This window comes from Sceloporus occidentalis, unplaced genomic scaffold, assembly GCF_023333645.1.
Source record: "Sceloporus occidentalis isolate IW3139 unplaced genomic scaffold, rSceOcc1.0.p SCAF_1, whole genome shotgun sequence".
NCBI classification, from domain to species: Eukaryota; Metazoa; Chordata; class Lepidosauria; order Squamata; family Phrynosomatidae; genus Sceloporus; species Sceloporus occidentalis.
Genome location: NW_028316981.1, coordinates 178,301,497 through 178,317,675, shown reverse-complemented (window position 1 = coordinate 178,317,675; position 16,179 = coordinate 178,301,497). Strand labels below are relative to the sequence as shown.

The window sequence follows — 16,179 nt, the reverse complement described above, 5'->3', positions numbered from 1 at the left end:
TATTTCAAAAGTGTGTGTGTGGATGTGCCTTCAAGCTGCCTGTCAACTTATTGCAACCCCATGTTTCTCATACAGTTTTCCAAGGAATACTCAGAAGTAGTTTTGAGAGTTCTTTCCTCTGAAATATAGTCTACAGCACCTGGTATTCATTGGCAGTCTCTCATCCAAGTACTAACCAGAGCTGATCCTGCTTAGCTTGCAAGTTAAGATGGGATCTGGTGCCTTTAGGGTGATTAGAGATGGAGGAAAATTATGGGTGAAAAGAAACTTTCCTTTCTGAGGCATGTACATATATTTCCTTTGTTCTGGCATTAACTCAATGCAACAAATAATAATGATCTGTTCTGTTTGTTTAGCAGAAGAGAAACTGGGCAAGTTTTCACAAGCAGTGATCTTTCTTTTAAAGTGCCTTAAGCTATCTAGAAATAAAATAAATCTGTCTCCAGCCTCTATTACTAGACTAAATCACAGATCAGAGTTCTGAAACCAAAGAGTAGCTGGCAAAGCATGGCACTGATCCTAGTTAGGATGGTAATGCCCAATACAAATCCTTTTCTTCTGGTGATGATAATCTCTACCTACTGATCGTATCCATGATCTGTTTTGTTTCTGCCATTCCCTAACCTCAACTGGAACAGAGAAGCCAAAAACCATAAATATTCAGAACTTATTAGTTCCACAACAATACATGGATGGCACTGACAGAAATTGAATGCCACTGGATCTTACCTCCAAGTGTCCTGGGAGATGATAGGCTAAATCTATGCAGAAAAGGACAAGTTAGGGTTATTAGAAATTTACATGCTGAGAAAGGAAGGAACCCTGTTAGGAGGAAAATACTGCTCTAGTGCAGGGGTTTTATAATCATCCACATATTTTGGAGTCAGATCTAACCTGAGTATGACACACTGAAGCTGATTAGTTGTACACAATTTCCTCTGGGGCTTCAACAGTTCAGTCCTTAAAGTTTGTACTGTGAATTACACAGTACCATTGAATTACCACTGGAATATTCTGGTATTCATAGAATGTGTTCCCAGAGGCAAGGATGAGATAATGCATTTGTTCCTTCCCAAGGGGTTCTCTTCTGTAATATGTATGAAAAACATATCTGAAGTTTTCCCACTTCAACCTGCTCTTTACTCATTCTTGGACTTCACATGAAGTTCAGAAATGGTAAATATGAGACAAGTGGCCTGGCAGTTCTTCAAGGTGTTAGGAACCCATTAAATCTCCACTCCTCAGCATTCTCAGCACTATATTCTTCAGTGCTGATGGTTCTAGACCTTTGGATCTCCAGATGATTTGGGCTTTGGGTCCCATAATTCCTGACTGTTGGCTAAGTTGTCCTGGAAGCTGAAATCCAAAACTAATGGAGCACCAAAGTTTGAGAACTACAGATCAATTCTAGATTGTTCCTTTAAAGAGGCATTTGCAGTTTCTAAGACCCAAACATACAACTACAGAGTAATAACTACAGAGACCCAAACATACAATCCTTCTCTAGCCAGTGGGATCAGCCAAGAAGAACACCGGATGGAGTTTGTAGTTTGGTCAGAAGAGCTCTCAGGCAGATAATTCTAAATGCCCCTCCCTTCACTGTCAAACACAGGATTGTTATCATGGCAGTTAAAATTAAATCATATCACTATAACTGCGTAGTGAGAAAGAGATTTAAGTTTCACTTTACAATGGTACCTTACATTCTGTCTTAAATTATCTCTCTCTTTTTAGGGGGAAATGTAATCAAATATAATAAATATTAGTATATGGGTTCTGATCTCTGTCTTAATGACATGTAACCCCCCTCTTCACATATGAAGACTTAGTCAAAGAGGCTGAATCAAGCCAGAGAAGGCACTGCCAGGATGACGAGATAAATAGCCCCCATCTTCCTGTGTCTCTGGGTGCAAGAGCGATCCCAAACCTGAGCAGGACTGTTTGTTGAGCTTGGTAGTTTGGAGCATAATAAAGACATATTCAGTTCCTCCCACTGAACTTAACCATACAGTATGTCAATGCCTACTATGACAAAACTGTGCTCAGAAAAGCAAGGTTAAGTTGAGACAGACAACTCTACATTGGGTATGAAAGCAAAAAAAATATTAAAAATGAAACATGTAGTTTTAGGAACTGAAATTTCCGTCAAGTATTGATAGGTCAAACTGGGTATAATCTTTTCCCTTGTCCCGATCCATGGGAAAAGGCTTGACTTGCTTCAAAACACCTTTGTATGGGATGTTGAGGGGAAGCTCCATCATCTCCATCCCATAGATTACTGGCATTCAGAACAGCTTGCCCTCTTCCAAACTGGCTGGCCAAACTGTGTCCTTGGTTTTTATTGATTTGTGTTGCCTTTCTCCAGCACTTGCAATTTCACCAGTTTCCCCCTCCCCATTACCAGGAAATGTACTGATCATTGTTTGCACTGCTTAACCGCTCTACCCTCTTGATGTTTGATCTTCTCAAAAATTGTTTGGGATATTTATCAGCTCCCTGCCACTGCCCTCTGATAGAGCAAACATTTAGAAAGTCCAAACAGCTTCTTAAAAACTAATTGGTTCATTATAGCACAAGTTGTTATGGACTGTAGACCATTTCTTTAGATGGCTGAAGCAGTATCTTGAATTTTATGTACATAGTCAGAAGACATGTTTTTGTTTGCGGGGGGGGGGGGGGGGACTGTAAATAATGAAATCACAGTGAAATTAAATGCAGGGTGTATTAACCATGATATTGGGGATTCAAAATGTTTTGCTGATAACATGGAATCCAGGCAATAAGTAAATCAAGTAACACATAATTAGTGTGGTAAAAGCAATTAATGTGTTACCCACCCTAGCTATAGACTGGCCACACTAAGTGACCAAGCATCTAAAGTATTAATGCAATATAAAATATTATAAGCTTGATGGGGAAAAAATAAGCTTGATGAACACTAGCAAGAAGTCATGCCCACTTACCACATTATGGTCAATATCCAAAGAACTTTTGATGACATTCCTTTCTATGATGTTCAGGTCAACAGCTTGACAATAATTGCTTAAATCCAGTTGCTTGTCCCAATTAGAACTCTAATGAATCAATTGTTAAAGGAGACATCAGCACCTTCAATGTCCATTCATTCAGCAGATTTTCTCTAGCTATGATTATGAATGGATGTACACCAATTAGGTTGCTGGTTGATTGGTTTGTTTATTCAGTTAGTATCCTTTCTTTTATTCCTTGCATCAATTACTATTGTTTTTATTCCCAACAGCTTTTGAAGTTGAGGACATCCAAATTGAACAATATAGATATTGTGAGATATTGCAGAATTATTGTTCTCGTTTCTGTTCTTCTCAGCCAGAGGTCAGAGGTTAGCAGTTTTGCTCTCTGGGAGCCTTATAACACAAGCAAAGAAATCCAAAACAGATCAGGAAAGCAGTAGCTTTCTCCGTGCCTTTCCATATGACATCGTAGCACTTCCATTCTCCTTCCAAGGGAGCCAGTCATAAAAGCGTGTCTTTCGTTGCACTGGAAAAATCCATTCAATAAAAGGCATGCTTTGATGACTGTCTCCTTCAGGAAGGAGAACAGAAGTGCCATGATGTCATGCGAAGAGGCTCAGAGAAAGCCACTGCTCTCCTGCTCCATTTTGGATTTTTTTCCCTCTCATGCGATAAGGCTCTGAGTACTTCTTAACTTACTTGTATGCCAGTGGTTGGTCACCATGGTGACCATACTGAATATCCGATAGGGGATACAGGAGCACACATCATCTTTTTTATGTCTAGCATCTTCAGCTTCCGAGAAATATTTGGATAGTGACTGCTGAATAGAGGGTACTGACCTAACTGGAAACATAGACACTGCTTTAGGCTAACTTAAAAGAAACATATAGGTAAGGAACTGAAAGCAAGTAGCCAAGCAGCAAACAAAGAGGAGACCAGCTCCACATGCTAAAAGATGGTCAACTGTTTGTTTATTAAGTTTATAACTTAAAAGAAAGAGGAAGGAAGGAAGGAAGGAAGGAAGGAAGGAAGGAAGGAAGGAAGGAATTTTCTGATACATTATTAAATACCCAATTATAAGACTTGTATATTGGCAGTAAATACAGAACCAGCCACATACCATATATAGTCAACTCTAAGTCAAAAAATTTATGCCCATATCTTGACCCTAAAATCACAGATTGACTTATATATGGGCAAAAACTGTACTACATCCCAGAAAGATTGTAAAAGAAGCACCATCCTGATGCCCCATTCCCCCTGCCTTGGTAGTAATTTCTGAAAGAGCTGCCAGGCAAGAGTGTGTATATGTATGTGTGTGAGGTTACCATTATTCACTTCTCAGTCCGATGGAAAACCCTTCTCTTCTGTACTTTCTTCTCCCTATGGATTATCCCTGCTCACCAGGCATTACATATCCCTCTAGTTCCTCTTTCCCAGTCCCATGGAAAACCTTTCTCTCTTCCTCTTCCTCTTCCTCCTCTTCCTCCTCCTCTTTCTGTCCCTGCCCAGCAAGCACTTCATTTCCTCCCAGTCCCTTCCCAGTCCCATGGAAAACCTTTCTCCCAGCAAGCACTACATATCCCTCCAGTTCCTTCCTTCTAAATCCTATGTTAAAATCTTCTCCTCCTGTTTACCCCCAACTTATCCACGGGTCATATCAAAATCCATTATTTTGACCCTAAAACCTTCCCTCGACTTATACACGAGGTCAGCTTATACGCAATTATATATGGTACTTCAATAATTTAATGTTATCTCTTATTATTTATTTATTTTATTGATACTCGCCTTTCTCCTTAATAGGGTTCAAAGAAGCTTACAGCATAAATTAAAATAAAGCACTTTAAAAAGTAAGAAGTACAAGAGGATGGTCAGCCAAGTCTGAAGGCCTGTTCAAACAAGATCTTTGCCTGCCAGCAAAAACATAGAAGAGACAGGGGGCAGATCAAACCTCCCTCGTGAGGAAGCTCCAAAACCTAGGAGCAACGACCAAGAAGGCACAGTTACCACCAGATTCCCTTACTGAGCATGTGTTGACAGCATGGCAGAGAAAAAGGTGGAAAGCAGAGAAGCCTGCATCAGCAGTGTCCCACCAACATGGTAAAAAAGCATATATCTATAAGTCTGGCCTTCAAACAGAAATCAAAAGAGAAATGGAGGCTGAAAAAAGAAAAGAAAATTATCCCTGGATGCATTTTGGAAGTACCTTCCAAAGTTAATTCTAAAAGGTTCAAAGTGTTTTCATTTTTTGTGGTGCAGGAACTTATCTCCATTCTTTTATTATACTTCTGCCTTTGGCACCAAATTTTTCTGCTAAAGAAATGATTCCCAGGAACATATCTATATAATATAGTATAATAAACCAATTTTATGTTCAACCATGAGATGAAGATCTTCCATTGCTCAGGATAAGTTTTAAAAAAACTAACCGGTTTTTATTTTTGCATGAGCTTTTGTGGCTATAAATAAACCCACTTCTTCAGATGCAGTGCAGAGTGATATTATTAAAGCTTCAGCTTATAAATCATAGTTATACAGTTGTGCGAGTGGGAAAGAATGTAATAGGATCCAGAAAGATGCAAATCATGTCCTTTGCCCTAAATTTTCACAGGGCTGGGTGTGGTGATGCAGGTCTTTCAGATCTTTACAGTGGTCAGTTAGTGTTCATGTCTGCTTTCGTTGTTGTTAACCACCCTCAAGTTGATCTCAACTCATGGCGATCCTGTGGATGAAACATCTAATAGGCCTCAAACAGACGGGCCAAAAGGGACATTGTCAGGCCACTTTGAAGGTGTGGTATTTATATCACACATGCCCAGAATGCAACCAGACCTGCCCCAACCCGGAATAGCCAGGGTAAAAAGGAGCAGAAAAAAAATACTCCTTTTTGGTGGCCTGGTTCAGGACCTTAGCGGCGTCTCACATCGGGACCAGGTTGGTGCGGTCCCACAGTGATCAGGGCAGAAGTGGCCTCTGGCTGCTCCTTTTACCCCATCTGCTTAAGGCCCAAGATTCGCTGTCTTCCACTATTCTTGTTAGTTCTTGCAGATTCATACCTGTGGCCTCCATAATAGAATCCATCCATATAGCACAATGATTCCCAAATTCTGATCTTCCAGGTGTTTTGAACTTCAGCTCCCAGAATCCCAGACTATTGGCCAAAATGGCTGTGGCTTCTGGGAGGTGAAGTCCAAAACACCTGGAGGACTAGAGTCTGGGAATCACTGTAGGCTTCCTCTCTTTCTACATCCATCCATCTTTCCTAGCATTATTGCCTTTTCTAGTGAGTCATGCCTTCATGATGTGGCCAGAGTATGACAGTTTGTTTAATCATTTTTGCTTCCAGAGAGATTTCAAGTTTGATCTGTTCTAGGAGGACCCATTTTTGGGGGGTTTTTTGGTTGTCCGTGATGTCCTCAGCACTCTTCTTCAGCACCATATCTTAAATGAATTTCTTTTCCTTAATCTATTTTCTTAATCGTGCAGCTCTTGCATCCAGACATAGAAATGGAGAATACAATGGCTTGTAAAATTTTAACTTTCATGCTCAGTTGTATATCTTTGCTTTTTAGGATCTTTTCTAATTCTTTCATAGCTGTCCTTCCCATTCTTAGGGTCTCAACAGACCAGCACTAAACGCTGGCATCGGGGAGAAGTGGGGACACTGCCTGCCTGACCACATCTGAACTAAGAACAAAAACAGTAAAATGCAGGCCTATGCCTAACAATGTCAATTTTTTTTTCTTCTGTGTGGTTTTTAACATTTTGTGTGATGAAGAAGCCAGTGGAACTTCAAAAGATTGCAACATGTATATTGTTCATTTTGGTTAGCCCAATAAAGGCATCACTGTTTAGTGGATTTTTCATATTTTTGGATTTGCTATATGGCCAACACAACTACCCCTAGATGTTAGCTTTGTTATTCTGTTGCTGCTGCACTCTGGTTGTACTATGGTTTTCGCACTGGCCTATAAGTTTTGAAACTAAATTGTAGTTAAGCCACTTGAGACCCTTACAGAGGAAAGTGAAAGAAAGGAGAAATAAAACTGAAATCAATAAATAAATTTGTTTCTATGTTGTCGACAGTGGTGAGAGGAATAGTCTGTTTTTCCATGATTTCTTACCTTTTTGTCTTTTCCCCATTGAGTAGGCAATGATTAGTATGTATAGTTTTTAAACCATTTTTTATCTTTACATGTATGCTTATTTTGTCTTGGTTAAAAATGTATTGGTTAAAAATATTTTGTCTTTGGTTAAAAATGGCAATTAAAAGTTAAGGTATTCCTGAGATATTTGTATGACAGTTGTTTCCTCCTTCTTTGGCACCCTCTTGCCAAGTGAGTGACCCGCTGGTCCGGAATTATGACATTTCTCATTGCCTTGATACATTGCTCCTTATTTTGCTTTATAATAGATGTTCTGTTTGCCATGTAAGCAGATGATGGTTGCCAGAAGGGTTGGCTATAAAAGTCACTGGGAATCTGAAGGCATCCCTGCACCATACAGCAGGGAGTTGCAAAGATGAAAGCTTTAGCTTTCACTCTCTTCTGCCTCTTTATTGCAGTAAGCGAAGGCAAGAAGTTTGACAAATGTGAACTGGCCAAATTGATGAGAGAGAACGAAATGGATGGATACTTTGGTTATAGCCTGGACCTCTGTGAGTTTGCTCTTCCTTTTCTTCCATTTTTTACTATGCAATATGTATTTTGTGGGGAGAGGGTTAGAGCTGACATGAAATGTCACGGAGAGGGGGCTCTTTTCCAAAACAACAATCCATGGCCATGAACCCACATCCTCAAGGCTTCCACTTCCACTCTTTTATTTTATTTTATTTTATTTTATTTTTTTATTTTATTTTATTTTATTTTATTTTATTTTGGTGGGGTAGGAGAACCAAATAGGGACGCAAGTTATCACCACACTGCAGTTCTGTATTGACCCCCTACACGAGTAGTGGGGAAAGTGCAGCCTGTGACTGGCATGTAGACCCCAAGACCATTTTGTGACAGCACTCCTTAGGATCACCAGCGCCCAATTTTTTGAGAGTGGTAAGTAGTAGTGGGACATGCTTGCAAGGTCTCTCTGCTTTATATCTTTTTACTAAAAGAATTACACACTGGTTGTTGACACCTCTTTTCCTTATAAAAGAGGATTAAGGCTGTCCATCACATATTATTCCGGACTGTTTGCTGCTGCTGTTGCTGCTGTTGTTGTTTTAAAAGAAAAGAGGCTGCATCTCCCTGAAATGTCTAATTCCTCAGACTTCAACTATTGTGTGTTTGTGTTTGGAATTCTGTAATATTAGTATTATTTTATTACCTCTCACCTCAACAGACTACCCAAACAAACCAAACATTCTGATCAACATTACATTTTGAAAACTAGACAGAAACACACACCAAGGACAGAAAGCTATGTGAAACAACAGTTTCAGGGGCTTGCCAGAAGTTCAGTAGGAATGGACTAATATCCCTTTGGGGGACAGAGTACCACAGCTCAGGTGCCAAGACAAGGAGGCCCTGTTTCAAGAACAATTTGGCAAGGACAATTCTGATCAATCCTTTGTCATTCCATTTGTTTTCAACTACTTTTTTGACATTTTGTTCACACTCTGATATTGTTTAGCTACACATGTCCCAGTTTTCATCTGACAGTTGGAAGGTAGGCTTTCTGGGTGGTAGGACACACAATTGGTTCTCTGGTGAGTGTGTCAAATTTCAGGCAAGCTCAGGTGGGAGGAGGCTTTCAGATATGTTGACCCCAGGCAATGTTTCTCATGCTTCCTAATGTGTCAGAGACTGGTGCTATATTTGTTACCATTGAATACAACTGTTTCTTTCTTTCCTAGAAGATCTCTGTAAATTGGCAGCCAATGGCTCATGGACTGGAACCAGTCCAAGGGCTGCCACTTTGAGAAATACCAGTTTAGAGGCAGGTCAAAACCAGCATCTTAAATTGAGTTCAGGAAAAGAATGGATGTCAGCAGGTGTGGTACAAGACCAGTGATATGCGTAGCCTAGCTACCACATTATGAAATAGCTGTAATTTCAGGACACTTTTCAAAAGCAGACCTATATAAAATATATTACATTAGTTTATATAAGCAGTAATTAAAACATGAACCATTGTGCCTAAATCTTCTTCTTTTTAATCATGGGACCTCAACCCTCTTTTGGATGGAGTTGCATCTCTTTTTGATGGAGCCAGATAGCATCTGAGGCCAGGAGTGCCTTTGCCCAACATCGGCTGGTGTGCCAGCTGAACACCAGCCAAAGTTGGGCAAAGGCACTCCTAGCCACAGATGCTGTCTGGCTTTCCAGAAGCAATACTGAGTCCAAGAGCATCTCCAGAGTGCAAACTTGATCTTTCAGAGGGAGTGCAATTCCAGCCAAAACAGGACTGAGGTCCCAAGCCTCATGGCCTTCATGACCCACTAATGGCAGCAGGCCAGTTTAAGGGATGGAAGACAAGCCCCTCTACCCCAAGGAGAAAAGTCTGGAACAGTCATACCCAAGCTTTTGTCATCCCAGTGCTTTGGACTTCAGCTTCTAGAGGTCCCAGCTACCTTGGCCAACAGTCAGGATCCTGGGAGCTGAAATCCAAAATATCTAGAGGACCAGAATTTGGGAGCCATTGGCCTAGAGGATACTCAGGAAGAACATTTGGGAAACAGATTACTATCCCATTGCATCTGGCACCCGAGGCAGTTGCTTTACTAGCTATACTGAAATATTTCCCCTGAATTAGGAAATTATATTTCCCAAATACCTTGGACTTCACTTTTGAAAATCCTTTCTTCTTTCATCTCTCTGGAAAACTACATGGAAATTTCTACTTAACGATGTTCTGTTCAAGCACTGTCTTTTCCTGAATGGCTAGAGTACTTTTTATTTGAAAATGTGTGATTGTTTTTCTTTAAATGGCATGGCTCTCTTTCTTCCCTTTATTTTTACACGGCACCTTTTCACGCTTACCTTCCTCCACCCCTCCAGATATGTGTATGATTTATCATGAAAGTGGCTATGACACCAAAGCTGTGAAGAGACCAAACCAAGATGGGAGTGTCAACTATGGGCTTTTTCAAATCAACAGCCGCTTGTGGTGTTCTGACGGGAAGAACAAATCATCCAACAACTGCAAAAGTTCATGCAATGGTAAGCAATGTGCTCTTGTGAGATGAGCAAAAGGCCTGTGAAACTTCCCAGATAGATTGCGTGGATTGTGTTTGTAAAGGAAGGCCCTAGCTTCCCCACCCTCCAGTGAACCATTCTCCGTCCTCACTTTATTTTCTCATACAACACACGCACACCATTCCCGGGTTGTCACTAAACTGCCTACTTCCCCACTCAGGGCCCTTTCACACTACCAAATTATAGTTGGCCCTCTATATCCACAGATTCTGCAACCACAGATTGGAAATATTCACAAACAAAAATTCCAAAAAGAAAACTTTGATTTTCTGTTCTATATAAGGGATGTCATTTTACTATGCTATTGTATATAATGGGACTTCAGCATCCACAGATTTTGATATTCACGGGGAGGAGGTCCTGAAACCAAACCCCAAAGGATACCAAGGGCCCTATGTATAGTATAGCGCTATGATTCCCCTTAACTGCCATGGATCTATCCTGTGGAATTCTGGGATTTGCAGTGTAGGAAGTGTGAATCTGCAGCTGGGGAGCTTCTCTAATGCCATTGCCCAAATTACAAACCCATAGTAGTTAAAGTGGAAACGCAGTGCTGTTATTGTGTAGTATAAAAAGGTCCTCAGAAAAAAGCCAACCAGTGGTACCTGGTGGCTTCTGTGTCACTGGATGGTGCATCTGCTCTGGGTTTTACTCCAGAATTTAAAGGAACTATCCTCATGTTGAACCTATTTTGACAACAGAGCTTAAAAACTAAAGCTGCTGCCACACTGCAGAATTAATACATTATGACACTGCTTTGACTATTATGACTCAATGCTATTGAATTCTGGGATTTGTTGTGGCATGAGAGCTCTCTGAGAGAAAAGGCTAAATATCTCACAAAACTAAAAATCTCAGAATTCCATAGCATTCAGACATGGCAGTTAAAGCAGGGTCAAACTGCATGAATTCTGCGGTGTAGATGCAGCCTGAGACAACTAATTTAAAGTTCAGACTAAAAACTGGATCGGATGCATTGCATCATCAACATGGAAACCACCAGCTGCTCCTGCATATGCCCCAATATCACACAAAATATATACCAGCACATATTTCCACATTCTAGAGGTGCCCCTTGCTCTACTCACACCAACAGTTTCAATCTTTTCTCCTCCCTAACTCACCATTTGGCATGAAGGTTCTTGCTACTAACAGTGCAGAGGGAAAAGTAAGGCCAATTTACTTATCAGACCCATCTAGTCTGAAAGCCAGGGATTTGCATTGCTGGAAATTCCAATGAAGAACATCATCTCTCCAATCCATTGCTTCCTATTCTGTCACCAAACCCTCTTCTGGGACTGAGATGAGGCAGCATTATGCAATATGTTGCCCTCTTCTTCTCCATTCTCTCCAATATTGGGCAGAGATTGAGAGAGCAGGAAATGCCTCTTCAACAGATTGTCTTTGTTATATTTAGCATAGAATAAGAATTAGTTCCCAGTTCTAGTCTGGTTCACATATTCTACTGCTCAATTAAGCAGAAGAATAAAGAGTAGGGAATAAAGGAGGAAGTAACACAATTGAGAGAACTAGTAATCAAGCAATCCAAATGCATACACCAGCAACAGTTGCCCAGCTGCCTGAGATGTTTCAGTATTAAGACAGCTTCAGTCAACCAAATGTTAAAGGAATACTTGATTTAGATTACCTGTCTTTTCAACCAGTGCTTCTTAAGTTATCTAATGTGCGGGTCTGGTAGGGCTCTCCCCACCCATGGTCCAGGGATTTGGTACCATGTTTATTTATCTGATGTATTTTCATTTTGCCTCTCAGCCCACAAAAGCTCCTCAAGCAATGAACGAATAAAGCAAAAGAGTACATACATAAGATTTTTTAATATAAATATATATTTTACAATTTTTAAATACAATCATTAAATACAATTTCAAAACTGTTGAAACAGAAACATTTCAAACATTAAAGGCCATACAGAGCAGTACTGTTTAAGTTGCCCATCTGAAGCTCAAAAGAGATGGAGCTGGTTTACACTTCCTTTGCTAGGTAGCCCCACAATTGGCATGTTGTTACAAAGTCCGGTTACATGTACATACTAACAGGATATCACAAGGTGTTGGGACACCACAGGGCCACCTCTGAGGATCTCAACTTTTGAGTAGGATCATATGGGATCATATTTGCTCCCATTGACTACAACACTTACTTTCTTCCCTTGAAATTCAGCATGGTCCAGTAGCTAGTAGCTTGCAGACTGGTACTTGTCCACAGAACATAGCCCTGCTCTAAACTCCATTAATAAAGAGCATTACTTGTTTCATGTACTCCTTGACATTGATATCTGGCTTCAGCTTCTCCATCCATGCCACTTCAAAAGTTTTCTCTCTGCAAAGATTAAGCTCAGTTGCCAAAGTAAGTATCTTTATTGAGGCTGCTCTGTCTGAATGTTTAGCATTCATAACCATGATCTTGATCATTTTATTATGCTGAGCATCTTCTATTGTTTCAGCAAAGGTCACATAAGCTACATGCTCACAATGAAATTCAAATGCAAATCCTCCCATCTCATTTTTCCCAGCACAATATAAACAAGGAATTTTCTTGTCCAACATTTGTTACTGTATAGGTGAGATTTCACTGGCGGTTGTCTCAATGTTGCGGAGGCAGTGCAAATTACTTTTGTCTGAACTGAATGATGAACTAAGATCTTCTGAACTTTATATGTAAACCTGAAAAAAATCATTATGTCCTGTGTCAAATCTTTTGGCAGCTTTCATTAATGATGACATCAGAGATGATATTAAATGCCTTAAAAAGGTTATTCGTCGCAAGATGAGCCCCTGGTGAGTGTTAACAAATGTATGGTGTGGTAATGGACTCTCTCATTATCTGGACAACATAGCTGAAGGGTATAGTCTCTCCTCCAGATAAACCAGGGATTAATGATGTGTTGGTTTTAAGTTGCATTTATTGGGGGATCAGCATAATCAAGGAATAAGAAATCACAAGAGACAGTTGTCCAGTGAAGGTGACCAGTTGGGCAGAAGTGTTAAAGCTTTCAAATACTTGCCAGTGAGAGGTTATAAAATTTTGAGATGCCACATAGCATAGATAGAGACAAAGGGGGAGACTGGGACTTTGGGAATAAGGCACCTGCCTCACTTAGGGAAGTTTGTTTGCAGGCTGGATAAGGACACACAGACTTCCAGCTTCTCATGAACAACCAAGACTCAAAATACCATCTGTATAGTTAGTAGAATAGGAATATTTAGCTGATTGCATTAGGGTTTATGTTCTTTTTAACCTTGACTGAATATGACCTAGGCTGTTAATAACTTTTTAACTACTTTTATGTAATTCCTGAAGGAAGATGACTTTATGAACAAGATACCTTTTTGCTAATGTAAATTGCTTGCTTAGAATAAAAAAGCTTTCCTTTAAAAATCTCCTCTTCCTCACACTCTTTCCATGTGCCTTTTTCTCAGTGTGTGTGCACGTGCATATGCATATAGGATTCTCATCTCCCACAAAGTGGAAAAGGTCAGGGGTGGGAAAGTGCAAGTTTTCCTTAGTGTCCTTTAAGAATCCTACTTCCATGGGAGTTAGCATATCATTTGCATCTTTCAGACCAAGACAGTCCAAAAGATCCATTATCTTCTGCCTTTGATTAAGGAAGAAACTTTCATCACTGCTTCTTTCTATTTGTACTCCAAGATAGTGTGAGATGTCTCCCAAATTCTTGGTATCAGCCCCTTAGTTGAGATTCTGGATTAGCTCTTTACTATCTGCTGTTCAGATCATCAACATAAGTCCATTTATTATTTGTGAACCTCTTGTATACACATTAGCCAACAGTGTCTGGGATGAGCCCCTCTTTGACAAGAATCTGGTTCAGTTTCTTACTCCATGGTGGCCTGTTTCAAACTATAAATGCTCTTTTGCAGTTTGCATTCAAAATGTTCTTTTCCAGGAACTTGCAATCCTGGAAGTTGTTCCATATATACAGTAGTTGCTCAGAGATATCACCATAAAGAAAAACTGCCCAGACATCTAGGTGTTGAACATGCATTTTCTTGTGGGCTGCAACAGCTAAGAGAATTCTGATTGTTGTGTGTGTGACTACTTTGGCAAAGACCTCTTTGTAGTCCTTACCATATTGTTGACTGTAGCCTTTATGACTGTAGTCTTGCTTTGTATCTATGTGTCCAAGAAGCACAGCTGTTTGTTTATTAAAAAGTGTTTTTCATAAAGCCTCCTCGAACGGCAGAGGCACACCCTTTTAGACCTTTTCTGGCTGAAAGTAAGTGTGTCAGCATCCTCCTCCTCCTCCATGTCTCTTGTGCAATAAGACCCTGCTGGGCAAAAGGTAAACACGCAGAGCTGCCAAGAGGCAGTTCCTCCAGCAACAATGCCAAACAGAGTCTGAAGAGAGTAAGCCACTAGCCAGTCCAAAGTTGAGGATTAGAGAGAGCAATACTTCCAGAGGGTTGGTCAACGAGTCCAGTCCGAGGTCAAGGATTCCAACTCAGTCAAAGGTCTAGGAGGCAAGGAGTCAGATCCAGCAGCGTTCGCTAATGAGAACAAATAGTCTCTGACAAGAGCTCAGCATCTGCCAGGTGTCTTATATCTAGCTCCCTTATCACAGCTGCTGAGTGGCTAATGAGCGTTTCTCAGCAAGTATCTCGGAACGCCGAAGGTATGCCCTTTCTAATCTCCTCTGGCTGAAGGTAGGATCCTCAATGCTCTACTGCTCTGTCTCCCATGTCTGGCACTTCTACTGGGGCAAGGCTGGGCTGCTGAACCCCAGGCTCCACTGGAGAAGATCCCACAGAGCTAGGATCTGGCTGAGCCAAATCCACTCGGGCTGCGAGAGCAGAGATGAGACCTGGCAGGGCAGAACTGGGGCCTGGCACAGCCTCGGGTTCCTCCTGCACCTGAGGAGCCAAGTCCTCCTTTGTCATCCTCCGAGTCCTCCTTGTGGCTGGCCATGACATTTAGGATAAGGAAGTAATACAGTGAATGTCAATGCATCATGAAGCAGGAAAGATACATGAGTAGATAACTGGCTGATCCCTCACCAGGAAATTTCTAGAAATTATTGCTAGAAACCCACATCACCTGTAACTATGTGAATTTTTGTAATACTCTTGTTCTGACTTTTAGGTCAGCTTGGAGGAAGAAATGCAGACCAAACAATGTCACAGGATGGACTCGTGACTGCAAATTGTGAATCTAATCATCCTGAATTAAATCCAGAATTTCCCTTGATTATCCTTTGATGAAAGTGATGCCGAATTCTCCTTGTACAATCAATTTTCAGCTAATTCTTGGTTTACCTTTGAAGATAGTGATATCCAGTTCTCCCTGTGCAATTAGCTTTTAACTCATACCTTCCATCCAAGCATTTTTTCCCATTGGCTCCTCACATGATGGGGAGCCTGGCCTCCTCTGCTCATGCAATAGGTTGATTACAAATTAAACATCCCTGGGTGAGGAGGTGGGTATTGATTTTGGCTGAGGTTGTGAGTTCCTCTGCTTGAAACTCTCAATAAAGTGAGCACAATAAACTCTCCTTTTTTGTTTGGTGCATAAATACAAAGGGAAAGAAGGCAGAAGTAGGAATAGATATACTACAGCTAAGTACTATCTCCTCCAATTACTCTGCTTCCTGTGCTGATGAAGCAGCCTCCAGAAGTGAATGAAGACAGGCTGATGATCATATATTCATCCTAGTTTCTGAGAGTTACAGTCTTTATAAGAGCATGGTTGCTAGCTCAGGATCATACCAGGCCTTGAGGTTTTGAAGCTAAATCCTAAAACATTTGGAGGGTCCCTGGTATTTTGCATTAAGTACCAAGCACAGTTGCCCACAGCTTGCCATTCAAACACATACACAGACATACACAGGGAAACATGCATTTTTCCTATCTGGAAATTAAGACACAAACCTTAGAGATGAAGCAGAGGAACAGCTTAGAGTGGCCTCTGGCTACTCCAGCTGGGATCAGCCCATGATCAGCTGGGGATAGCAGCAACTA

The 16,179-nt window shown here is 40.8% G+C and overlaps 1 protein-coding gene across 1 annotated transcript; it reads left to right on the top strand.

Annotated features, from left to right (window-relative positions):
• Positions 1 to 7,517: 7,517 nt before the first annotated feature.
• LOC149322850 (lysozyme C-like) lies at positions 7,518 to 15,371 on the top strand. The gene is made up of 4 exons (XM_089483889.1): positions 7,518 to 7,653; positions 9,989 to 10,150; positions 12,912 to 12,984; positions 15,305 to 15,371. Exons 1-4 carry the CDS (start codon positions 7,518 to 7,520, stop codon positions 15,369 to 15,371), a joined length of 438 nt encoding a protein of 145 aa, XP_089340015.1.
• Positions 15,372 to 16,179: the final 808 nt, after the last annotated feature.